Source organism: Gymnoscopelus braueri (assembly GCF_963280865.1).
Source record: "Gymnoscopelus braueri genome assembly, chromosome: 3".
Classification (NCBI taxonomy): domain Eukaryota; kingdom Metazoa; phylum Chordata; class Actinopteri; order Myctophiformes; family Myctophidae; genus Gymnoscopelus; species Gymnoscopelus braueri.
This window is the reverse complement of record NC_137612.1, coordinates 28753128-28774146: the sequence shown is the minus strand read 5'-3', so window position 1 is coordinate 28774146 and position 21019 is coordinate 28753128. Positions and strand designations below refer to the sequence as shown.

Genomic DNA, 21019 nt, shown 5'->3' with positions numbered 1-21019 from the left:
GACGGAAGGGGGTAAAGTGCTAGCAGCAGCAGAGAGGATGAGGGACAGTATAATGAAGTGAAGGAGAGGGGAGGAAGGAAGAAGCAGGGAGGAGAGATAGGGAAGGAGGAGACAAGGGGTAGAGGGATGATGGGGAGGTGATAGGAGATGAGAGGAGATGGGAGCAGAGGGGAGGAGAGGAGAGGAGGAGAGAGAGAGAGCGTTTGATTTGCCACTGGAAGGGAAATATGAGTTGCAGGGAGATGACAACAAAGAAAAAGTCGATGTGGGTGGCGTGCGCATGTGTCTCTGTGTTTTTTTGTGTGTGTGTGTGTGTGTGTGTGTGTGTGTGTGTGTGTGTGTGTGTGTGTGTGTGTGTGTGTGTGTGTGTGTGTGTGTGTGTGTGTGTGTGTGTGTGTGTGTGTGTGTGTGTGTGTGTGTGTGTGTGTGTGTGTGTATACATGCATGTGCAACTGCATGTGTGTGCGTCTGTGTGTCTGAATGAGAGTGAAACAGAGACTGGCTCGGGAGGATAGTGTGTCTGTGTTTGTGTGTGGGCATGCAGATTATGTGTGCGTATGTGCCTCTGGGTGGGTGTGTGTGTGTGTGTGTGTGTGTGTGTGTGTGTGTGTGTGTGTGTGTGTTTGTACTTTATGTGCTCTTATGTGTTTCTGAGTGTCGGCGTGTGCACGTACGTGTGTGCAGGCACATGTGTGCACCAGCATGTCTGTGTGTGTGTGTGTGTGTGTGTGTGTGTGTGTGTGTGTGTGTGTGTGTGTGTGGTGTGGGTGTGTGTGTATGTCTGGGTGGGTGTCAGTATGTGTGCATCTGTGCATGCATGGCCGCCAGGCGACAGGGCTGATGCATGCGGCGAGGCGGAGTGACGGAGAGAGACGCAATCTTTATCAGAGACACATACAACCCTCTCTCTCTCTCTCTCTCTTCTCTCTCTCTGTGTCTCTCTATCTCTCCCCTCCCTCCATTCTACCCTCTAACTGACAGGCATCGTCTCCCGCTACCCCGCCCCGCCCCACCCCACCCCACCCCCCTCTGCCCGCCACGGGTGAGTTCAGAGATGTATTTTCAGCTCTGTCGCCTCCGCCGTGCGGAGGAGCGGGTGCATGGAAGGGACAGGCACATCTGGTAGTAGTTGGGGGGGGGGGTCGGACAGACCAGGTAAATGAAAGCTTCAAATGAAGTGTTGTCGCGCAGGCGAGGTATGCAGGGGAGCAAGTGGTACATTTTAAATATCCCACCACTGACCAGAGAACTGGCCAAGCGTAAAGTTGCTGTCGGGCAGAAACCTTGTATCTCCATATTTCAACGTTTTATTTTATTTATTTTTGTAAATGAATGCCCTACTTTGTCATACTACAGTGTAGATCTGCTATTTTTGCATTTTTCATATTTTTTAAGCGAAAGTGAAAGTAGTGAAACGCGTGAGGGTTGTATAAATATTGAAAGTATTGACAAGAGCTTGTGACGAAGTAATGATAACTACATTGGATCCATGGCAAACACAGGTTCTTTTTTACATTTCCTGAAAAGTTACCCTTGTGGACATACAGGGTTTCCACCTGACAGCGACGATAGACTCCTCTCACTCCTCCTGAATGGACGTAGTGTCACGTATCTAAGGAGAAGACATGTTGTGATAAGATAGCTCAGGGGACTCTCATTCTACTTTTCAAGGTCTCTGTTTGCTTGTGGCAGCAGAGAGGTGACCCTTGAAAGTCTTATACTTGGTCGTACGAAAATAGAAAATATAAGATCTGCCAAGCTCAAAATTCGTCGCAAGCTTGTAGATCTGCTATTTTCACATGGATGTTAAAACACTTTCAACCTGCTGTGGCGTCCCTATTTTGGGCAGGTAATTGTATTTGCTATTCGTCGCACGATGAAGTATATGTAGGACTTTCGGTTTTTCTAAAGTGGGGTCCAGGGACCCTCAGGGTTCCTTGGGTGGGGGGGGGGGTTCCAAATGGACCCTTACAGGTCTGTAACTACAGTTAAGGGGGCCCTTGAAATGATCCACAGTCTTAACTGGTGCTCTGCAGTTCCAAGAACCACACTGGGGATTCTACTCACCAGACTCCATGTCAGCCAACAGGAGATCTGTCCGCTCAACTAACCATCAATTACCTTCTTCAGCTGCTTTACAGGAAATGTTTCATTATGCAGCTGGAGGATGTATTGTACATACAGTACACTTGGCACAAGATCACACAGTGGGAGTCACTGTGGCAGTGTGTGTGTGTGTGTGTGTGTGTGTGTGTGTGTGTGTGTGTGTGCGTGTGCGTGTGCGTGTGTGTGTGTGTGTGTGTGCGTGTGCGCGTGCGCGTGCGCGTGTGCGCGTGCGTGCGCGTGCGTGCGCGTGCGTGCGTGCATGCGTGAATATCAAAATGCTATACATTACAATAACTACATTATTATTCGCATATAATACCTGTAACTAAGAAAGACCACAGTAAACGGAAACCGATTATTATTGCTTTTTATTAAATCCATTTGGATTTTCTTTGGGTCTTTTACTGACTACAGCTGCTTGTAGCCTATAAGAGTTGATCTCTAATACTGTAGACTGGTTTCTGTGCAGCTAGAGGGCAGAACGCAGCTCTCTTTACAGCAGTTGTTCCCAACCTTTTCTGGATCAGGGCCCACTAGATGGATAATTAATGTTATATTGTCAATAAAAATCTTAGTGTTTTGTCAATTATTTGGGGAATCGCTGCTTTACAGCATATCTGGAGTAGCCTGGTCAATCATCCCATTGTCGTGTGAATTCACATCGTCATGTGTCTCCTGCAGACCGGTCTGGTCCCAAGCGCTGGGTGGGCGTTTAGCAGAAAACAAAAAGCGTCTGCGCTCAGGGCCCTGTGATTGACAGACACTGATTGGCTCTACCACTTTTTTGGTCACTGCAAAACGCCCACCCAGCGCTTGGGGCCAGACCGGTCTGCAGAAGACGCATGATAATGTGAATTCACGCGGCGACAGTGGTGGAAAGTAACTAAGTACATGTACTCAAGTACTGTACTTAAGTACAATTTTGAGGTATTTTTACTTTACTGGAGTATTTCCAATTTTCAATACTTTTACTTCTACTCCACTACATCTCAGAAGCAAATATTGTACTTTTACTCCACTACAATTATTTGAAAACTTTAGTTACTAGTTACTTTGCAGATATAAATGATTACATTAGAAAACATGCATTAACCACTTTATCCCTATTTTATAACTAGGCTATTTGAAAATAGCAGATCTACAAGCTCACAACGCGTCGCATTACCTGTAACAGAGTACTTCTACATTACAGTATTGATACTTTTACTTAAGTAAAACATTTGAGTACTTTTTCCACCATTGCGCGGCGACCAGGGATGGTTTACCAGGCTATATCTGGAACACGTCTCTCTCTCTAGTTTGACAGACTTTACCGAGTCAGACTTTCTTGAGGTCACGTGATCATGCACTGCAGCTTGCTGCTCTAGCACAGTGGTTCTCAACCCCAGCAGGGTCCCCACATGCTTTTGGGGGGGGGGGGTCCCCAGATGACAGTGAAGTGACAATTTAAGGACTTTTAAGACCTTTTGATACCTTTAAAAAAAAAGACCATTACTGCATCAAAAGCAATCAACAAACTGGTCAAACATTGGCCAAATTGTCAAATGATATGAGAAAGAACCAAACATTTTGAAAATAGCCGATCTACACGTTGCGAGGCGTTGTGAGCTTGTAGATCTGATATTTTCACAATATTTATCTGTGGAACCGAGTCAAACTAAATTGTATGCCTCAACTCCGACAATTCCAAGTGCTTGTCAGGGTGGGTGGTCCCCAGGTCAAATATGATTATTTGGCGGGGTCCCCAGTTCAAATAGGATTATTTTGGGCTGTCACGGCCTGAAAAGGTTGAGAACCACTGCTCTAGCAGACTAGCTGTGCGTGATTAAGTCACAGTGGTTTTGCCCCCTGAATATGCACACAACATCGAGTAACATTTGTAAACAAGACACCCGTCTAGGCAAAGATATGTTAAGTATGTAAGTCTGTCATTTTCACCATCAAAATGTCAGTTCCCCTTGAAACCTGTTTCCGAAAACATAACCCGTTCTGTATGCATAGTTATGTTAATGCTTGGATTTCTGTTGTTCGGGTCCACGTGTGGGAATCTGCCTTTGTAGATCAAAAGAGCATTTGTTTTAAGAAAACAACCTTTACAGGCTGTACAGTAAGCTCTGAAACATACGTATGGAAAATCAATGTTCTTAGAAAGCATGACGTACACGGCTGTGCATCGATGCATCCAAATGTCACCATCTTGTTTGCTTGTGGATTGTACAGTATGCTGTGCAGCGGTGGTTCTCTTCTCGGTAGGATGGAAAGCTAGCAGCACCAGGCGTCCCTTAGGAGCGGATTTGAGAGCCATTCCCGTATACAGAATCCTCCCGTCTCCAGCTTCAGTCAACAGAGGATATCATCGCTGTCGGAACGGAAACCTTGTATCCAAAACCGTTACTTTTCAGGATATGGAAAGAAATATCCTGTTTTTCGATGGATCCAATGTAGTTATTATTTAGTCACATTTTTATAAAGCCCACAGACTTTACCACTTTCCACCTGGTGTCCCTATTTAGGTCATTTTACAACATTTATTTTCTCTTATTTTTTTGCAAAAATAGGCGATCTTCAAGCTCAAATCAGCTGTAGATCCTTTGTACCACTTTTGTGTGTCCCTTTTGTGTGTATAAAGTATACAAAAATCACACCCTGTGTGAAGTGCATGGGCGGTGTCTTGCTAGCTAATCACAATACTGAATGGAGTCAACCAATCATGTACAAAAAATAAATACATTTATTGAAACACTCTTTATGATGGAAGAAACCATAACTTAAAAAAAACAAATTTATGATTTTTTTAAAGTTATGGTTTCTTATATAGGGCTATGCACATGTGTCATGTGACACTGGCCAATCACAGTCCTGAATAGACTGTGATTGGCCAATCACGGTGCAGGGTTTGTTGTACAAATATCCAAACCTCACTTGTACATTTTTGGCCAATCACAGCGCAGGATTTGTTGTACAAATATCCAAACCTCACTTATAGGGGCGGTTTCACCGCCCAAAAACTCATAAAAACATATGGAGATACAAGGTTTCTGCCTGGCAGGGGTGATAAGTAGGGGTGTTTGAACCTTTCAGGAATCTTTCCATGGGTTTACATTCCTGTCTGCATTGGCCCAGCTCAGCCACACGAGAGGAATACAAAATAAAACAAAAACATTTCAAGTAAGAAATCTGCAATTAATTCAAGCCAGCGAAGGTGTCTCATGTAGACTGGAAAAGAGAAAACACGAGAGACCAAAACTTGGGAAAGAATTTATGGAACAGTTGCACAAAAGTGCATTCAGCATGGCAATCACTTCTTCTGGGAGAGAAGCATCTCCGTGGAAGTTCTTTGGAGGAAAAAAACGCACAGCGCATAGAGACTGTTTAATATGCACACAGACGGCACCGCTTGCCGTGTTGTCATTGTCTAGCTTTTGCATTTAGATGTATATTTACACGGGGCCCTTGTGTCAGCACGGTGTCATTTCTCCCCTGTTTGCCCACTCGAGCGTCGCTGCTCCCACCGCACTCGTATCGCGGCATTAAAATGAACTCCCCTCCTCCTCGCCGGCACAAATTACAAGTCCATTAATTCAAGAGCCTGGCGGTGGCTTTGAAGTCTCCACTGACTCAGCACTGTGTGACCCTGATTGGCAATTAATTTTTAACGGGTGAAACAGCTTACGGTGGTTCGTACAGTTACTGGGATGTCATGTTGGCCTGGTGCTAGTAGCATACACGGTAAAATACACAGTGATGATTTCTCCATTTGTAAGTCTGGGAGTGCACAAAATGTAACCAAATGGACCCTTATGGGTCCATTTGGTTACATTTGTGCACTGTCAGAGTTAAATAATGTTTTCTCTGTGTAAGAATTTAGCTAAGAGCAATACTCTCTCTCTCTCTCTTTCTCTATCTCTCTCTCTCTCTCTCTCAGAAAGTGTCTCTCCCTCTGTACTAGTCTGTGTCGCTACTGTGGTGCCATGCATGCTAGCCAACTGTTGGCATTGAAGTATGCCTAAGAGCGATTCTCTGCACCTCTATCTTCCTGTCCTTCCTCTCTTTGTTTTTCTCTCTCTCTCTCTCTCTCTCTCTCTCTCTCTCTCTCTCTCTCTCTCTCTCTCTCTCTCGTTTTCTCTCACTCTCTCCGTCTCTCTGTAGCTCAGCACCAGTGTGTCTTCCACGCCGTCACTGATGGGGGGGTTTAATCCCAAAGCACTGCCTTTCACATTCAATCTGATGTGGTTCCGCTGCACACTGCTAGCACGCTAAGCTCCCCTTTTTCATCCCCATCTCAATAGGATTTTCAGTTTAGTTATGTATTGAGAAATATGGAGCAGAGGCAACCATTTATCTCTCCTCCTTTTGTTCCTGTGGCATATTTGAGGGGATTTTCTACACAGCTGCTATCTTGATTTTGCCAGGAAATCTGGCTGGTTTTCTTGGCAGTTGGACACCCATTTCCCCACAGTATTTCGGACAGACTCTTTCTGTTGTGCTGTTACGTTGGACAGCAGGTGAGCTAGCTGCACATTGTTCGCAGTGTGCCTGATGGAGAGCCGTCACCATTAAACAGGACTTTATAGAAGGGAAAATGGCTTTTGCCTCTACTGGGATTGAGTGTCTTTGGGGTGTGAGATTTGTTTAAGGCAAGAACAGTCTGCTGACAAAATGGTTTGGATGAAGCCTCGTGCGGATCGGAGCCCAACGAAGATGCCAGCAGCGTGTCTCAGGCAGGCCTGGTTGCAAAAAAAAAAACACCTTTATGAGATGACAATCGCCCAAACCGAGATGCTCCCACTCTCTGGCATTGGCACAGAGAGATGTTTTATCACCGACGGCATACATAAAGCACATTGCTTCTAAGCATGCCTTATCAACAAATTAATCCTTTGTTCTAAATTGTGTTTGCATCAGCCACTGTCATTTAGCCTCACAGCCCACAACACAGTTTCACATCCTCTCCAAGGCCACTAATACCTCAAGGGCAACATTTGAACAAAAGGGATGGACGGTAGTCGCTGAGATGCATATCGCTGTGATTATAAACTACTTTAATCCTTTTCATTGAATGCCCTTATAGGGTAATTGGATATGTTTCACTAACAAAGGGGCACTGTAGCTACTCAAGGAGCTAATGGCCATACAAGTTGAGTCTCACATCCTGTAAGCACAAACCTCAGTCATTATTGGTTTGAATCTGTTACATTAGCTGTGTTGCATCCCCCTCCCACACTTCAATGTCTATACTGTATGTGGAGTAGCTAAATAAATAAATAGCAGAAATGTCTGAAACATTATCCATACAAATGCAATAACCAAAACGTCAAATTGTTTATGACTTGAAATGTCTCTCAGCCTCACTCTTTTAAATCATATCTTGCCTGTTCACACACCACAGTATGTGTCTTCTATTGTCTCACTGACTTTTCGGTTGGGGTGCAGAAACAGTAAGTACCCAGAATAAAAAATGTAAAGTTCATTTAACTCAGAAAGCGTAAAAGCCAATTCTTTACTGTATGTACAGTAGCAAATTATTCAGTTCTTGGTCTTACAATGCTAACATCCTGGTTGGGTAACATGATGCTGTATGGTTGGCAATTCTTTGTTAACACCAGGAAACAGGAAGACATAACTATAGCTATTCAATGTAATTGTGTCTTGTCAATAGTGGTTACTGAACAAGGTCACGGAACAATGCAAATAGAATCGCTTTCACAAACCCAATGGCTAGGAAACTGTATAGGCACCGTGCCAAAAGCCCGGGTCACTTTACTTAAGAGTGAAATAAAGCGTGTCGTGTTTTATTGATTTCAGTGTGGTTTAGCGTCAAAGCTTTAGCCCTGTCCTGTTCTGTTCCACAGAGAAGGAGACCTTCTTGGAGCCATTTGTGTTGAAGGACTTGTTGCCCTCCTCCCTGGAAAGTTACTACCGCTACACGGGTTCTCTGACCACGCCGCCCTGCACCAAGGTGGTAGAGTGGATCATCTTCAACAGACCTGTCTATGTCTCCTACAAACAGGTGAGGAAGACACACACACACACGCACATGTTCTGAGTGTTATGCTAATCTCTGAAAATAGACGATCTACAGTACAACGCGTCGCAATGCAGCTATTTCAGGCTACACGGCCCTCACACCTACGTCGCACCGCCGATCCGACCAATATGTCTGAGTCATAGTGTGGGCTTTGTCAGAGTAGCCGTGTTACCCGTCTGTCTGTGTGTGTCCCTTTTATGCCCATATGGCCATAAAAGGGCGGTGAATCGCGGTTCTGGACAACTGCGACGACACGCACTGCACTCCTTCGGGTCCTTGCCAATGCGCGCCAAGTTTGAAGTTGGTCTGTCCCAGATATGCACATGCCCATATTGGGCATAGCGGTCGGATTTGTTTATGGTTATGTCTTTTTTTTTTTACCACTTAAGAAGTTTTTATTACATTAAGATCAACTCGACAATAGACACTGGCTTTGCAGAAATTGCAGTGTTGGAACCGGTAGCAATGTACAATTTATAAGCATTTCCCCCCCATGTTCGCTTTCCATGCGGTCCACGGTTCAGTCCACAGGACTTAGGTTTCTCTGATGCGCTTGGTCAGTTTCTGAATCTTCGTCTTGGTGGACATGTCCACATAATTGTCTCCAATACTGATGATCATACCACCAAGAATGGAGGGGTCAGACTTCGTTTCCAGCAAAGCTTTTTCACCCTTCTTGAGGAAAGCGTTGAGGGCAACTTTCAGGTCAGCAAGGTTGGCTTCATCCAAAGGATGAGCGGTGGTGACAGAACAGAGGACCTCTCCACGGTGAGCACTCATCATCTTCCCAAAGGCGGTGATCACATCCCCAGTGTTTGTCAGTCTGCCATTGTCAGCCAAAACATTGATGAGGTTTATGGTGATGGGGGAGACCTTAGCCTTGGCAAGATGCTCATGGAAAACCTTCTGTTTGAGGTTATGTTTCACAAGGGGGTTAAAGATGATGCTGGAAAGCTTGGGGTCCTTGATGATGGCAGTAACTTTGATCAATTCTTGCTCCACTTGCTCCAGCTGCTTCTGCTCGCTGGCAGCAGAGAACAGAGCTGTGGCATAGCGGCCCTCCACTCCGTAAACCGTGATACGAGCTTTTACCAGCGCCTGTCTGATCGCAGACGAGCTGAACTGACGGATCTGCTGTCCTAGCATGTGTGCTGCCATTTTCTACTACAGCTGTCTGTCGGGGTCTGTTTTATGTCTGAGTCAGAGTGACGTGGCCGTGGTCCTGCCTATATATGGGCGCATACGTCCTCTTTTACACGGACGTGTCCTCTTTTGGGGGCCTGTCCGGCCTGCCCGGGTTTTTTTTTTATAAATTCCTTCAAAAGTCCTGGGTTTTGCGCGTGTATCACAGTCACATTACCATTAAAGCATATATGCATTTACAATGTTCAATGGTTTGTTTGGAAACGCACTCTAAGAGGCAGACTTCCACTCTTAACCCCGGAACGTGTATTATTCATAACTCAACTCTGCCCTGCGCTACTTGCTCAGAGATCAAAGCATAGGTTCGCTGCGGCTGCACTGAGCCTGAGCTCTCCGTGAATGAATGAAAATGCCGAAACGCAATTTCACCATTGAAATGCAGAAAAAGTACTGTTTTCGTCTTAGTCGTGACCAATGAGAAGCAGATTGTATTGTCTGCAAAGCTGGAACTTATGTCTCCGTAGCAAATAAAAGTTCTTTACACCTGCAAGCCCATATCAACACTGCAAAGCACAAGACAGCTGTGCGAGGTGAGCTCTTCTGCAAATTAAATTGACCGAATATTTTGTACAACCTGGAAAAGCAGAAGATATAATGTTTTGAAGAATGGGCTACCTCTCTTTTTCTAAGATAAGCCTAAGACTTTAGAGAGATATTATTTTTGTTTAGTTACAAAGCTTAATGTCCATACAGAAGTCAAGAGGCATACAGACCTGTAAAGGGTCCATTTGGAAACCCCTGAAGGAACCCCGAGGGTCCCTGGATCCCACTTTTGAGAACCACTGCTTTAAATTAAATACATAATTAATATAGAGCATATTTGACAGATTTTTTTGTTATAGAAAGATTATTTTGATATCTGAATAAAAAAAAAGAATACACACACACACACATATTTTTTGGGATTCAGAATATGGTCACCCTAGTTTATGGTTTTGTCTGCAATTTTAAAAACAGTTCTGTAGGCCACTTCTGAAAGACAGAACCCAAAAGAAAGGATTGGAGCGCTCCATTTGCTTCAAGGCTTTAATAATGTGCAAACAAACAAACAAAGACTTACTATTCAGTGAGTTGAAATGAAGACATGACTCTGACGAAGATGCAGTGAATCGAACCCTTTAATCTTTGTTTGTTTGCACCTTATTAAAGCCTTGAAAGAAATTGAGTGCTCAAATGCTTCCTTTGGGATCAGTCGTTCTGAAGTTGCCCATGGAACTGTTTTTAATATTTTATACTGCCTTGTGTTTCAAGCATGCTTATTATTCTGACAGGACTTAAATACATAATGAAATTGCTGAGAGCTATAGGATGTTTATATTTATGAACATAAATAGTATTAATATTGCAGAGACTCGATAATTAAAGTAAAAAAACATGTGGTTCTAAGTGTTTCTCATTAAAGCAGGGCCGGAACATCCTTACTTCATGGGAAAGGTGCTTGGGGACCCCGCCATGTCACCAAAGCATCTGAACCACTATCAGAGCTTTCCTGAACAAAAACAACTAGTTAGCATAGGAAATACCTATTTAATTTGGTGAGGTAGTAGATTTTCTTTTATTATAATGTTTTAGTTTTGCTTCTATTTAATGGGCTTATAATTTACTCACTGAGCCTTGTGTACTACATTGTGCTGATATTGTATACACATTAATACATCAAGCAAGGCTACATGTTCTTTTAATGTTCTACAAATTCCAATAAATTCCAATCATTATTGTTCAGCCATAATTCCCTATTGAATTTATGATGCAATTTTTGTGCATGGTGAACCTCATGGCATGTAGCCACTTATGTGAGTTGAGAATAAAACACTTTGTCATTGTGACTGTCTGTGTTTATCGACAATAGGCAAAGCATTAACACTTTATTATGATGGAAACGCTGGGGTATTGATGTACGTTGTTATGCACGCATACAGACATGCATTTTCTATACAACCAGTGGAGCCACATGGCCAAGATGCATTCTAAAAATAGATTCTTCCCCATGCCAGTAAGAGATTTGGAATTGAGCACGTTATGTGATCACTCAATCTGTGAAATAATCGAAAGACACCCTACCTGGTGTCAAGCTTAATAGTTCAGCTCTTTCTTTGGCTTACAATATGTGAATCAGTATCACGTTAAAGTTCATATAGTTAATTGATCTAGGTGTAGAGTATTGTGGAAGAGGGAACTTTAGTGTTAATATGGGCCTTTTAAGGCCCTGACACTCCAAGCTATTTGCAAGAATTAACGGCAACTAACGGCGACTGATCAGATCACGTCACTTAAATTCTCCGGTTACAGTTGCATTGGGGGGCATCCGGGTGGCGCAGGGGTAAAGTTGCTGCCCACCATTGTGGAGACTGGGGGTTGGCCGTGCGCTCCAACGACCACAATTGGCTATGTTTGCGGGAGGTAATCTAGGGCGTGGAGAGCAATCACAGTCGCCGCATTAGCAACTCCCACAGATTGGTCAGGTTGCCTGTTCAACAGGGAGAGGATGTATGGCATGCGTTTACGCCCTCCCGGTGAAACTGCTCACTGGCAGGGGAAAAGAAGCGCCTGCCGACTTCATGTCTATCGGAGGAGACGTGTGCTCGTCTACACGCTCTCACATGACCAACTGTAGGGGTTTGCAGTGACAGGGAGTACACGCGGGGGTAAAATTGGGAATTGGCATAATGACAAAATTGGGAGAAAAAAGGAAAAAGGTTGCACTGAAACACAGCGCAAAGACTACAGCTGATGCTCGGCTGATGGTCGATTTGCATGTGTGTTCTGTGCCTGCGTGAAAGGAAATAACTCTCTATACCAGGAGATAGCAATAGTCTGTATCACTGCATATCAAGCAGACCCAAGCTCCAATAAAGCAGAGATGACAAGGGCTGTTTCTCAAAACCAGAATGTAAATAAAGGACGCGTGTCCGTTATTTCCTTTGGGAACAATGTTCTCATCAAGTTAAATTGGGGAGAACATTCTGCAATGGCCGGTGGGATTCAGATCCGAAAAAGAAGTCATGACAATGACTTTCTGTAGGAACACAAATCAAAGCTGGGATACAGAAGGGAGGGGGTGCTTTCAGACACTAACCTATCGCCCATGGCTTTTCCCCAAATTAACACATAAAACAAATGTTTAGACGAACGACACAACTCAACATGACACATTTATTCCCATTATGCATTCCCCATAACAAGTAATAACTGAACATTAGAACAATAACTGTTAGTGTGTGCCCCGAGGCGTGCTGGGAAGTCCATCCTCATCCAATGCACACCCCGGGATGCTACAGTTCTCTCGGGTTCATGAGTCCAGAGAACTCATGAAACATGGAAAGAAAGAGAAGTGAATTAGTCTGTTTACTAGCATTGAAAATTCCGCTGAGCCTTATTGTTTGTTCCTTACAAACCAAGGCATCACATGCCAAGGCTGTCCTCTGTTACATGTACGGATTCCTTTTTGTATGTACTGTTCAGAAAGGTAGGCCATGTTAAATGGTATTATACTCCAGAAGTACATTTCACACAACTTGAACAACTGCTGCATCTAAGCACCGCTCGATATTCAAGATTTTGATATTGTGCCTGTTGGCTTCTGCTGCTAAATCAGTCCTCCTTTTATGGTTGCTTCATCTATATTCCAACCCTGGCTGTTTAAATAACTCAATTTCCCTCAAGCGATCAAGAAAGCTTTCTCTTATTTTATCTTATCTAATTTAATGTTACGCTTGTGTTAGCAACTGTTAACAGTGTACATTTGAAAAGTAACGCTTCTATCCGTGGCATATCGCTGGCTGAATCGATTCCTTCTTTCCCTGTGGGCTCTCCTTTACCCACACTATCCTTGGAGGCTTGGTTCCTACTGAAGCCATGGATGGAACCATCTTGTTCTTTTGGCCTCAACAGGCCAAAAGAACAGAATCTACATACAGTTTGTGCCACAGCTGCATTTTATTGGATGCAAACATGTGAAAATAAGCATGGTGCTAGAGACTGTAGCCTAATGCTGTAGTACTTTAGGCTGGAGTGCTTGTGTCGTGTGTGTAGGCATTATAATAAGGTCAAGGTTGTACATACAGCACTGCTTGATGAGAAGGGTGTACTGTAATGCTAATAGGGAATGGAAAAATCCCTGGATTTTGAATAGAATAAACAAAACAAGATTATTTATATGAATATGGCGCTCTGCTGCATGACACAGTAATGTAAATAATATACAACATTATACACTCAGAAAACCCAGGCTTAACCCATTCAATCTGGGAACGCATGTCAATTTAGATTTCTTCGGCTATTCAAAAATAGCAGATATACAAGCTCATAGCGCAGAATCGAGTGCCCGCTCTGAGATTGTAGTTCTGCTATTTTTGAAAGAAATTGTGAAAATGTGTGCAAATCTTTGAATATATATATTTTTAGAGCGAACATTTGTAACTCAAATCTTTGCCTCTGGGGGTCTCTGGAACAACATATTTTACAAATGAAAAAAAAAAAACATTTTCAAGATTTTTCAAAAATAGCAGATCTACAAGCTCATAGCACGCATGTCTGCTATTTTTTGATAGCCAAAGAAATCTTAAAATGACAGAGATGCGTTCCCGGATTGAATGGGTTAATAAAGGGGAAAAAGCAGGGATTGGAAGTGTCTTGTCGTATTGTATAGCCTACTGTGAATGTGAATGGAACCCTCTTTCCTTCACCTCTCCTCTCCTCTCCTCTCCTCTCCTCTCCTCTCCTCTCCTCTCCCTGGCACCTTCCCTCACGGAGCACTTGGCAGATCTGTGTCCTAATGAGACCAAATGAGTTTGCTTAAGAGCACTGCTGGAGGAAGCCAAATGTGGAAGACGTATTCACCTTTCTGGCTGGGAGTGAGAGAGAGATGAGGGAGAGAGGTGGGACCGAGTGACAGCGGCAAGGGAGAACGAATGAGCTGCAGAAAGAGAGATCACAAGAATGACAAGCCAGCTAGTATGTCCTGTATGTGTGAGAGAGAAGAAGACGGAGATTGACTGACAGAAAGAGAGAGAGAGAGAGAAAGGGAGAGAGAGAGAGAGAGAGAGAGAGAGAGAGAGAGAGAGAGAGAGAGAGAGAGAGAGAGATGGCCACGTGTTTCTGGTTTACCCCTCTGCTCTGGTAACAATCTGTTTTCTTTGGTCAATTTCATCCCTTGATCAATGACCACACACTTCCTTCTACTCAAAACATACAAACAATGTTTTTGATGAGGTGGTCTGTCAAATTGTTGAAAACCCTAGCTTTTTTTTCCTTTTCTTTTTTTTAAGATACATATTTTTTAGGCTTTTTCTGCCTTTGATTGATAGATTACAGTAGGGGAGAGAGAGAAGGGGAGTGACACGCAGAAAAGGTTGTCGGAATTGGGAGTCGAACCCGCATTAGCGGCCTAGGTGCCTGGACCGCTATGCTAGCCGTCCAGGCCTTGAAAACCCTTTTTAATGGGAACTACGGTTACTGAGAAATGTCCACTGGAAGTTTGTTAGCATGGTGTAGCAATACTAATGGAAACAAATATCATCTGGCCAGTACTACGCTATTGACAAAAATCTCTCGACAGACATACTGTAACACCAAAGTGAAAATGGTAATAATGCACTCAGTAGAGTGCAGACGTCCACCAAGGCATGATAGAAATCCACCCAGTTTGCTCATTTTAAAGTTAGGGCTGATGGTGGCGATAGAGGAAATGTCACAGGGTCACCAACATCTTTTTTGTTTAGTTTTTTCTTCCTCTTGAGATATCTTGGTCACAGACAGACAGACAGACAGACAGATGCAAATCATTACATAACCACCTTGGCAGAGGTAATAAGACCAAACATACCATCCCTACAAAAAGGAAGGCCAAAGTTTGTTGTTGTGCTTGTTGCGACTCACAGTGAGACCACAGCTGTTCCAGCAGGCAGTAATAGAGGGGACTTCTGGGTGAAATTAGAGGAAAACAAAGGGCTAGGGGGGTGTGGGGGTGAAGAGAGAGAGAGACACACACACACACACACACACACACACACACACACAGAGGGGAAGATGGAACACAGCATGCCTGCACTCTGCAGGACTGACCCTTAGCATGATTGAATTTGGTCTTGAACATTGCACCAACATTGAATCATGCCGTGTGATTTGGAGAGTAGATTTGTCTTTTGGCTCATGACTGAGCTTGAGAGCTTGAAGTTTTCCCATCTTTCTTAACCACTTACACCCTATACTTCGTTGACTGGAGTCCCCCAGGGGTCTATACAGTGGCACCCGCCTTTTTTTCACTCTACACCTAATATCTTTGCCGAAAATAGCCGAAAAGACAGTATTGAGATGGATGGAGACTTATGATGTTGAGCACAAGTTAAAATCAGAATTCAGAATCAGAATTATTTTCATTGCCTCGTACACTTTGCACATAGAATTCATTTGTATTGTGAAACATTTACAAACATTTACTAAAATATGAAGATATAGAAGGAAGCTAGAAACTATACAATTTGGATATGCAATATGCAATGTATAGACTATCAAGGCTGGTATAGCAACATACTGTAGATAGATCTGCGCATCTCGGGTGTGCATATTACTGTAACTGATTGCACCAACAAGATGCCTGCATAAGGACAAATTCAACGGTTGGCAGATTCTGAATATATTGAGGCAGGAGAAACATGTGACTTCCAGGGACAGGCAGAGTCATACCAATGGAGCTCAATAGTGAGGTGCTGGAAAATTCATTTTCTACACAGAGGATATTATTATGAGCTATAATGTCGTAACAATCCAAAACGATGCTACTAGATGGTCGAATATTGCTAGATTCGCTACCACTACAATATTTTCAACACTGTTAAAAGCCAGCCTAAAATGAGCCAAAGCATTCACACTAAATGAAATCAAGCCCAGCGAATTATCAACAATTACTTATTAAGTTGGTTTGCTCTCTCATTCATTTAACATTCATGCAAACCACAAGATATATATAATATTTACATTGTACGTGACATTTACTTGAATTAAGTCAAATGGTGCATGCATAGTCAGTGTCAAATAATCAATTTATATGAAAAACAGGTTCAAATAGATTTCAAATAAAAATGTATCACACTCACTTCGATGTAAAAAGCAAAACAAAACAAAAAACAATAAAGAATTGCAGTGCAGTGCAGCAATAAGTCTGCTTTTAGAGAGATCAATGTTCTGGCTTTCACGCCACTCTCCCCCTAAGATGAATATGGACTTCTCAGTGTGTGTGTGTGTGTGTGTGTGTGTGTGTGTGCGTGTGTGCGTGCGTGCGTGCGTGCGTGCGTGCGTGCGTGCGTGTGTGTGTGTGCTTGTCTCACTCCAGGATGGATTAGACTCCAGTGAGACTGTGATTTCCACACAAAGAGCAGAATCCCTCCACTGGGGCCCTCTGAGAGTTTTTGGCTTCAACAGAAACTGTTTGTTCCAGGGGGTATCAACATGCTGTGGATTAGGAGATTGGAGGCTGATTAGGAGATTGGGTAGGGGGGGGGCATTTCATCCCAACACAGCCTGGCATGAGGCCATGTGGTGGGTGCAGGCGCTGGTGTGTGTTGGTGTGTGAGAATGGCTGTGCGCGATCGGTGAGTGTATGACTGTGTGTTGCTGATGTGTCATCTCCGACTGCCAGCATTTGCTTTTGGCCCACCCACATATACCACCTGATGTGGTGAAAATTATGCAGCATATGGGAACTATGCTAATTTAGCCAAGCATGTGAGGTAGTCTACGGATGTTTATGATGTCCTCTACCTGCACCGACCATTATCTGACCTGAACATGCCCTGATTGTGCGCCCTTCCTGTCTGTTTGTTGGCCTAGCATCAATAGCCACTTTTAAACAACGATAGTGCAATATATGCATGAGAAGAGTCCCCATACCCCATGACATCTTTTGAGTCTGTATCATGCCTGAAGAAGGACTTTGACCGAAAGCTTACAATATATATATATATATATATATATATATATATATATATATATATATAAAAGATTTGCACAGTTTTGAGTGTGCGGAGGGCAGAGGCTCCCTTTAATTGTTCATTTGGTTTCCTTTTGGCTCCAGCACCTCACCCAAGTCTACAGATGAGCTGTTTTGTGAAAATGTGTGCAGATCTTTGAATATATATTATTTATTTTTTTTGACAGCAAAGATTTTTAACTCTATTCTTTGCTTCTGGGGGTCCCTGGAACAAAATATTTTGAGATAGGGATCCATGGCCAAGTATATATAATTTTGGGGGTCCCTGACATGAAAAGGTTTAAGCACCACTGATATAGCAACATTTTTCAGAAAACTGTTAGGATTTAGAAGTCATTTGTAGAATCGGCCTCAGGTCTTAATGGGTTAAAGTGCAGACAAAGCTTGCACCAAAGTAATATAATACAGCGCTGTCTTGAAATCACAGAGATGTAGCGGTTAACCGCCTGAACTTTTTCCAGAGGTGTAGTTTGTGGATTGAGACTAATCTCTCTCTCTCTTTTCTCTCTCAGTCCATCTCATGGATGTTGTCACATGCACACAAAGATCTCTTTCCTGGGGCTACTTCTGTCATTCCAAAATCCCAGTTTTAATAAAGAAACAGTCTGCATGGTCTGCCGCCTCTCAAGTAAAACTGTGTAAATCTCATGCTTCATTACTGTGGTGCCGTAGCCCTAATGCCATAATTATGCTGTCCAGTCTTGACTCACTTGGCCTCTCTCTCTCTCTCTCTCCTCTCTCTCTCTCTCTCTCCTCTCTCTCTCTCTCTCTCTCTCTCTCTCTCTCTCTCTCTCTCTCTCTCTCTCTCTCTCTCTCTCTCTCTCTCTCTCTCTCTCTCTCCCTCTCTCTCTCTCTCTCTCTCTCTCTCTCTCTGTCTCACTCTCTCTCTCTCTCTCTCTCTCTCTCTCTAACGCACACACGCACGCTCGCAAAAATGACTGGCAATTTATTGATTTTCAGAAATACAGACAGCAGTACCTGCTCTCATCTCTCTCTCTCATGCATAATATTCGCCACAAACACATGCACGCACTCACACACACACACACACACACACACAAGTTCTCAGCAGCATAAAGCCCATTGTAACAATACAGTATAACAGCAACTCTTGAACTCATTCAGACTCTAAGTAGAGACACACACCACACACACACACACACACACACACACACACACACACACACACACACACACACACACACAACACACACACACAGACACCACACACACACACACACACACACACACACACACACACACACACACACACCGCACACACGCACACAAGCACACACACACACACACACACACACACACACACACACACACACACCTCCACAGGTCCACAGTGAGAGAGAGTTCAACAGTGAGTCTGTTGCAGTCTGCATCACAAACAGCTTATAACATTCCGCCCTCCTTTGCTTGTAACCATGGCAACCACCTGTTTATCCAAATAGCTGGACACATAACAGAAAGGACAAATACACAAATACAGACACAGACACAAAGGAAAACACATAGAACTGCACCGAGTATAAAGTAACACACACACACACACACACACACACACACACACACACACACACACACACACACACACACACACACACACACACACACACACACACACACACACACACACACACACACACACACACACACACACACACACACACACCGAATATAAAGTAATGCACACACACACACACACACACACACACACACACACACACACACACACACACACACACACACACACACACACACACACACACACACACACACACACACACACACACCGAGTATAAAGTAATGCACACACACTACTACTCTTAGCTCTTGTTGCACCCTTCTTTCTCTTAGTTATTTGTAATGCCTAATTTATACGTTGTTGTACGATGTTGTCCCGCACCATCCATGAGATTGTAGATCAGCTATTTTTGGCACAGGAGACGGTCTAACGACAAAGTATACATTTGGCTCACTGTTGATCAACCATTGCCAGACACTGATTCTGTGGTTGCACTTTATACACTAAATCAATCTGAATAATTACCTGAAATCTAATAATGTATTGTTACAGTAGCTTGGGAGAGGCACAGTTACAATAGATGTCACGGGGGGAGGGGGGGGGGGATTATGATTTTGCAGCATACACAGCCTTTCCCCATCTTTCCTTTTTATTATTTTGTTTGTTCTCCTTTATTTATTTATCCTTTGATGCATTGTATTTTTTTTTGGCTGGTTCATCTGAGGGCTATGCCCTCGCATCTCTCCTGGGATGTGACGAGCTGGTGGAGGATGACACGAGGCAGGGGAGGGAAGGACAGGACGACTTCTTGAGTTCACTCAATCAAAACACAGATACTCATCATTCCCAGCCTGCCTGGCTCTAGTTGAATGAAGCCGTGCGCCCGATTTGTACTCGGTTGCTCGCTGTGTCGCGCACCGGAAATAGCAGATCTATATCGCACGACGGGTCACGCTGCAACACATTTTGAGCTTGTAGATTGCTTTTGATTGATTGATTGATTGATAGATATCTTTATTGATCATGAAATAAAACATAATTATGTAACATACAGTACAACTGACCCACCATAGTCAAAAGTATAACGCAAAAAACCTTACAGCTTGTTTCCATTGCGGTCGTGTTTTCGGGGCACAACCAAGTACGTGCAACCAAGTACAAATCATCCTTTATTTTTCAGTGTAGTGTCTCTGATTCTGGAACAGCTGCTGATTGCCTCATGGCACACAGAAGCACGGGGACAATTGGTTGTCATCAGTGTGTCCCCCGAGACACGATTCTTTGTGAAACTATCTCTTTCTCTCATTCTCTCTTCTACAGTCTCTCTCTCTCTCTCTCTCTCTCTCTCTCTCTCTCTCTCTCTCTCTCTCTCTCTCTCTCTCTCTCTCTCTCTCTCTCTCTCACTGTTGGGCACCAGTGAACTATGGTGCATTCATGACAAACTCCTGAAAAACAAGCCACAGTCACACCCCACAAAAATACTTTGATGTATAAATGTATCTCCGTGGACAGTCAATTTGTCTTGGTGAATTAGTAGTTGACACAGCCTGACTGTACGGATAGAATTGTATCATCTAATGCTGTCTGTTTATTAACGGAGGGTTGCATCCCCAGTTGAATTTGACTTATTCCTTTCTTCCAGGAATGTTAACCTCGAAATTGTTGCAGGGTGCAGAGGGAGTTGTGACAAATGAAAGTAAAATAAAGTGTTCCCACCCCCACTATTGCATGTAAAAACACACAGCAAGTTTATTTGATCCATAAACTAATTGTTCAAATCATTCAATCAAACAGATTTGATTTAAAAACAAATATTTGAATGAAAACAACCCAGTGTGTTTTAGAATGTGGGACATACATGAAAGCACATAAAAACAATATCTCTATGTTCAATAAAGCAGGCTTTAGTCTCTCTCTCTCTCTCTCTCTCTCTCTCTCTCTCTCTCTCTCTCTCTCTCTCTCTCTCTCTCTCTCTCTCTCTCACTCTCTTTCTTTCTCTAATATTGATTTAAAAAGTTGTAAATTAGCAGCTGTAGATGTGAAATTAATTAAGATTGAGCTACTGCGTGGCCTACTTTAGTGCGTAAAATGAATAGGGTTGTTTACAAACAAGTTGTCAGAGATGAGCAACGATTGTCTCTGCTTCTCCTCCGCGCTTAGC

The 21019-nt window shown here is 43.4% G+C and overlaps 2 protein-coding genes across 5 annotated transcripts in view; one reads left to right on the top strand and one right to left on the bottom strand.

Annotated features, from left to right (window-relative positions):
• LOC308083099 (receptor-type tyrosine-protein phosphatase gamma-like) overlaps nt 1–21019 on the top strand; it is a 387100-nt gene that overhangs the window by 285813 nt on the left and 80268 nt on the right. For all 4 annotated transcript variants that reach the window (XM_080425241.1, XM_080425240.1, XM_080425239.1 and 1 more), the window contains exon 7: nt 7959–8116. In XM_080425241.1, the coding sequence (XP_080281367.1) occupies nt 7959–8116 (158 nt within the window). The remainder of the gene's footprint in view (nt 1–7958; nt 8117–21019) is intronic.
• On the bottom strand, nt 8511–9313 carry LOC308083100 (ATP synthase subunit O, mitochondrial-like). The gene has a single exon (XM_080425242.1). It carries the CDS (start codon nt 9290–9292, stop codon nt 8669–8671), a length of 624 nt encoding a protein of 207 aa, XP_080281368.1. The 5' UTR covers nt 9293–9313; the 3' UTR covers nt 8511–8668.

Excerpts from the sequence above, each read along its gene's own strand:
- LOC308083100 (XM_080425242.1), bottom strand. The coding sequence starts at position 9,292 with ATGGCAGCACACATGCTAGGACAGCAGATCCGTCAGTTCAGCTCGTCT.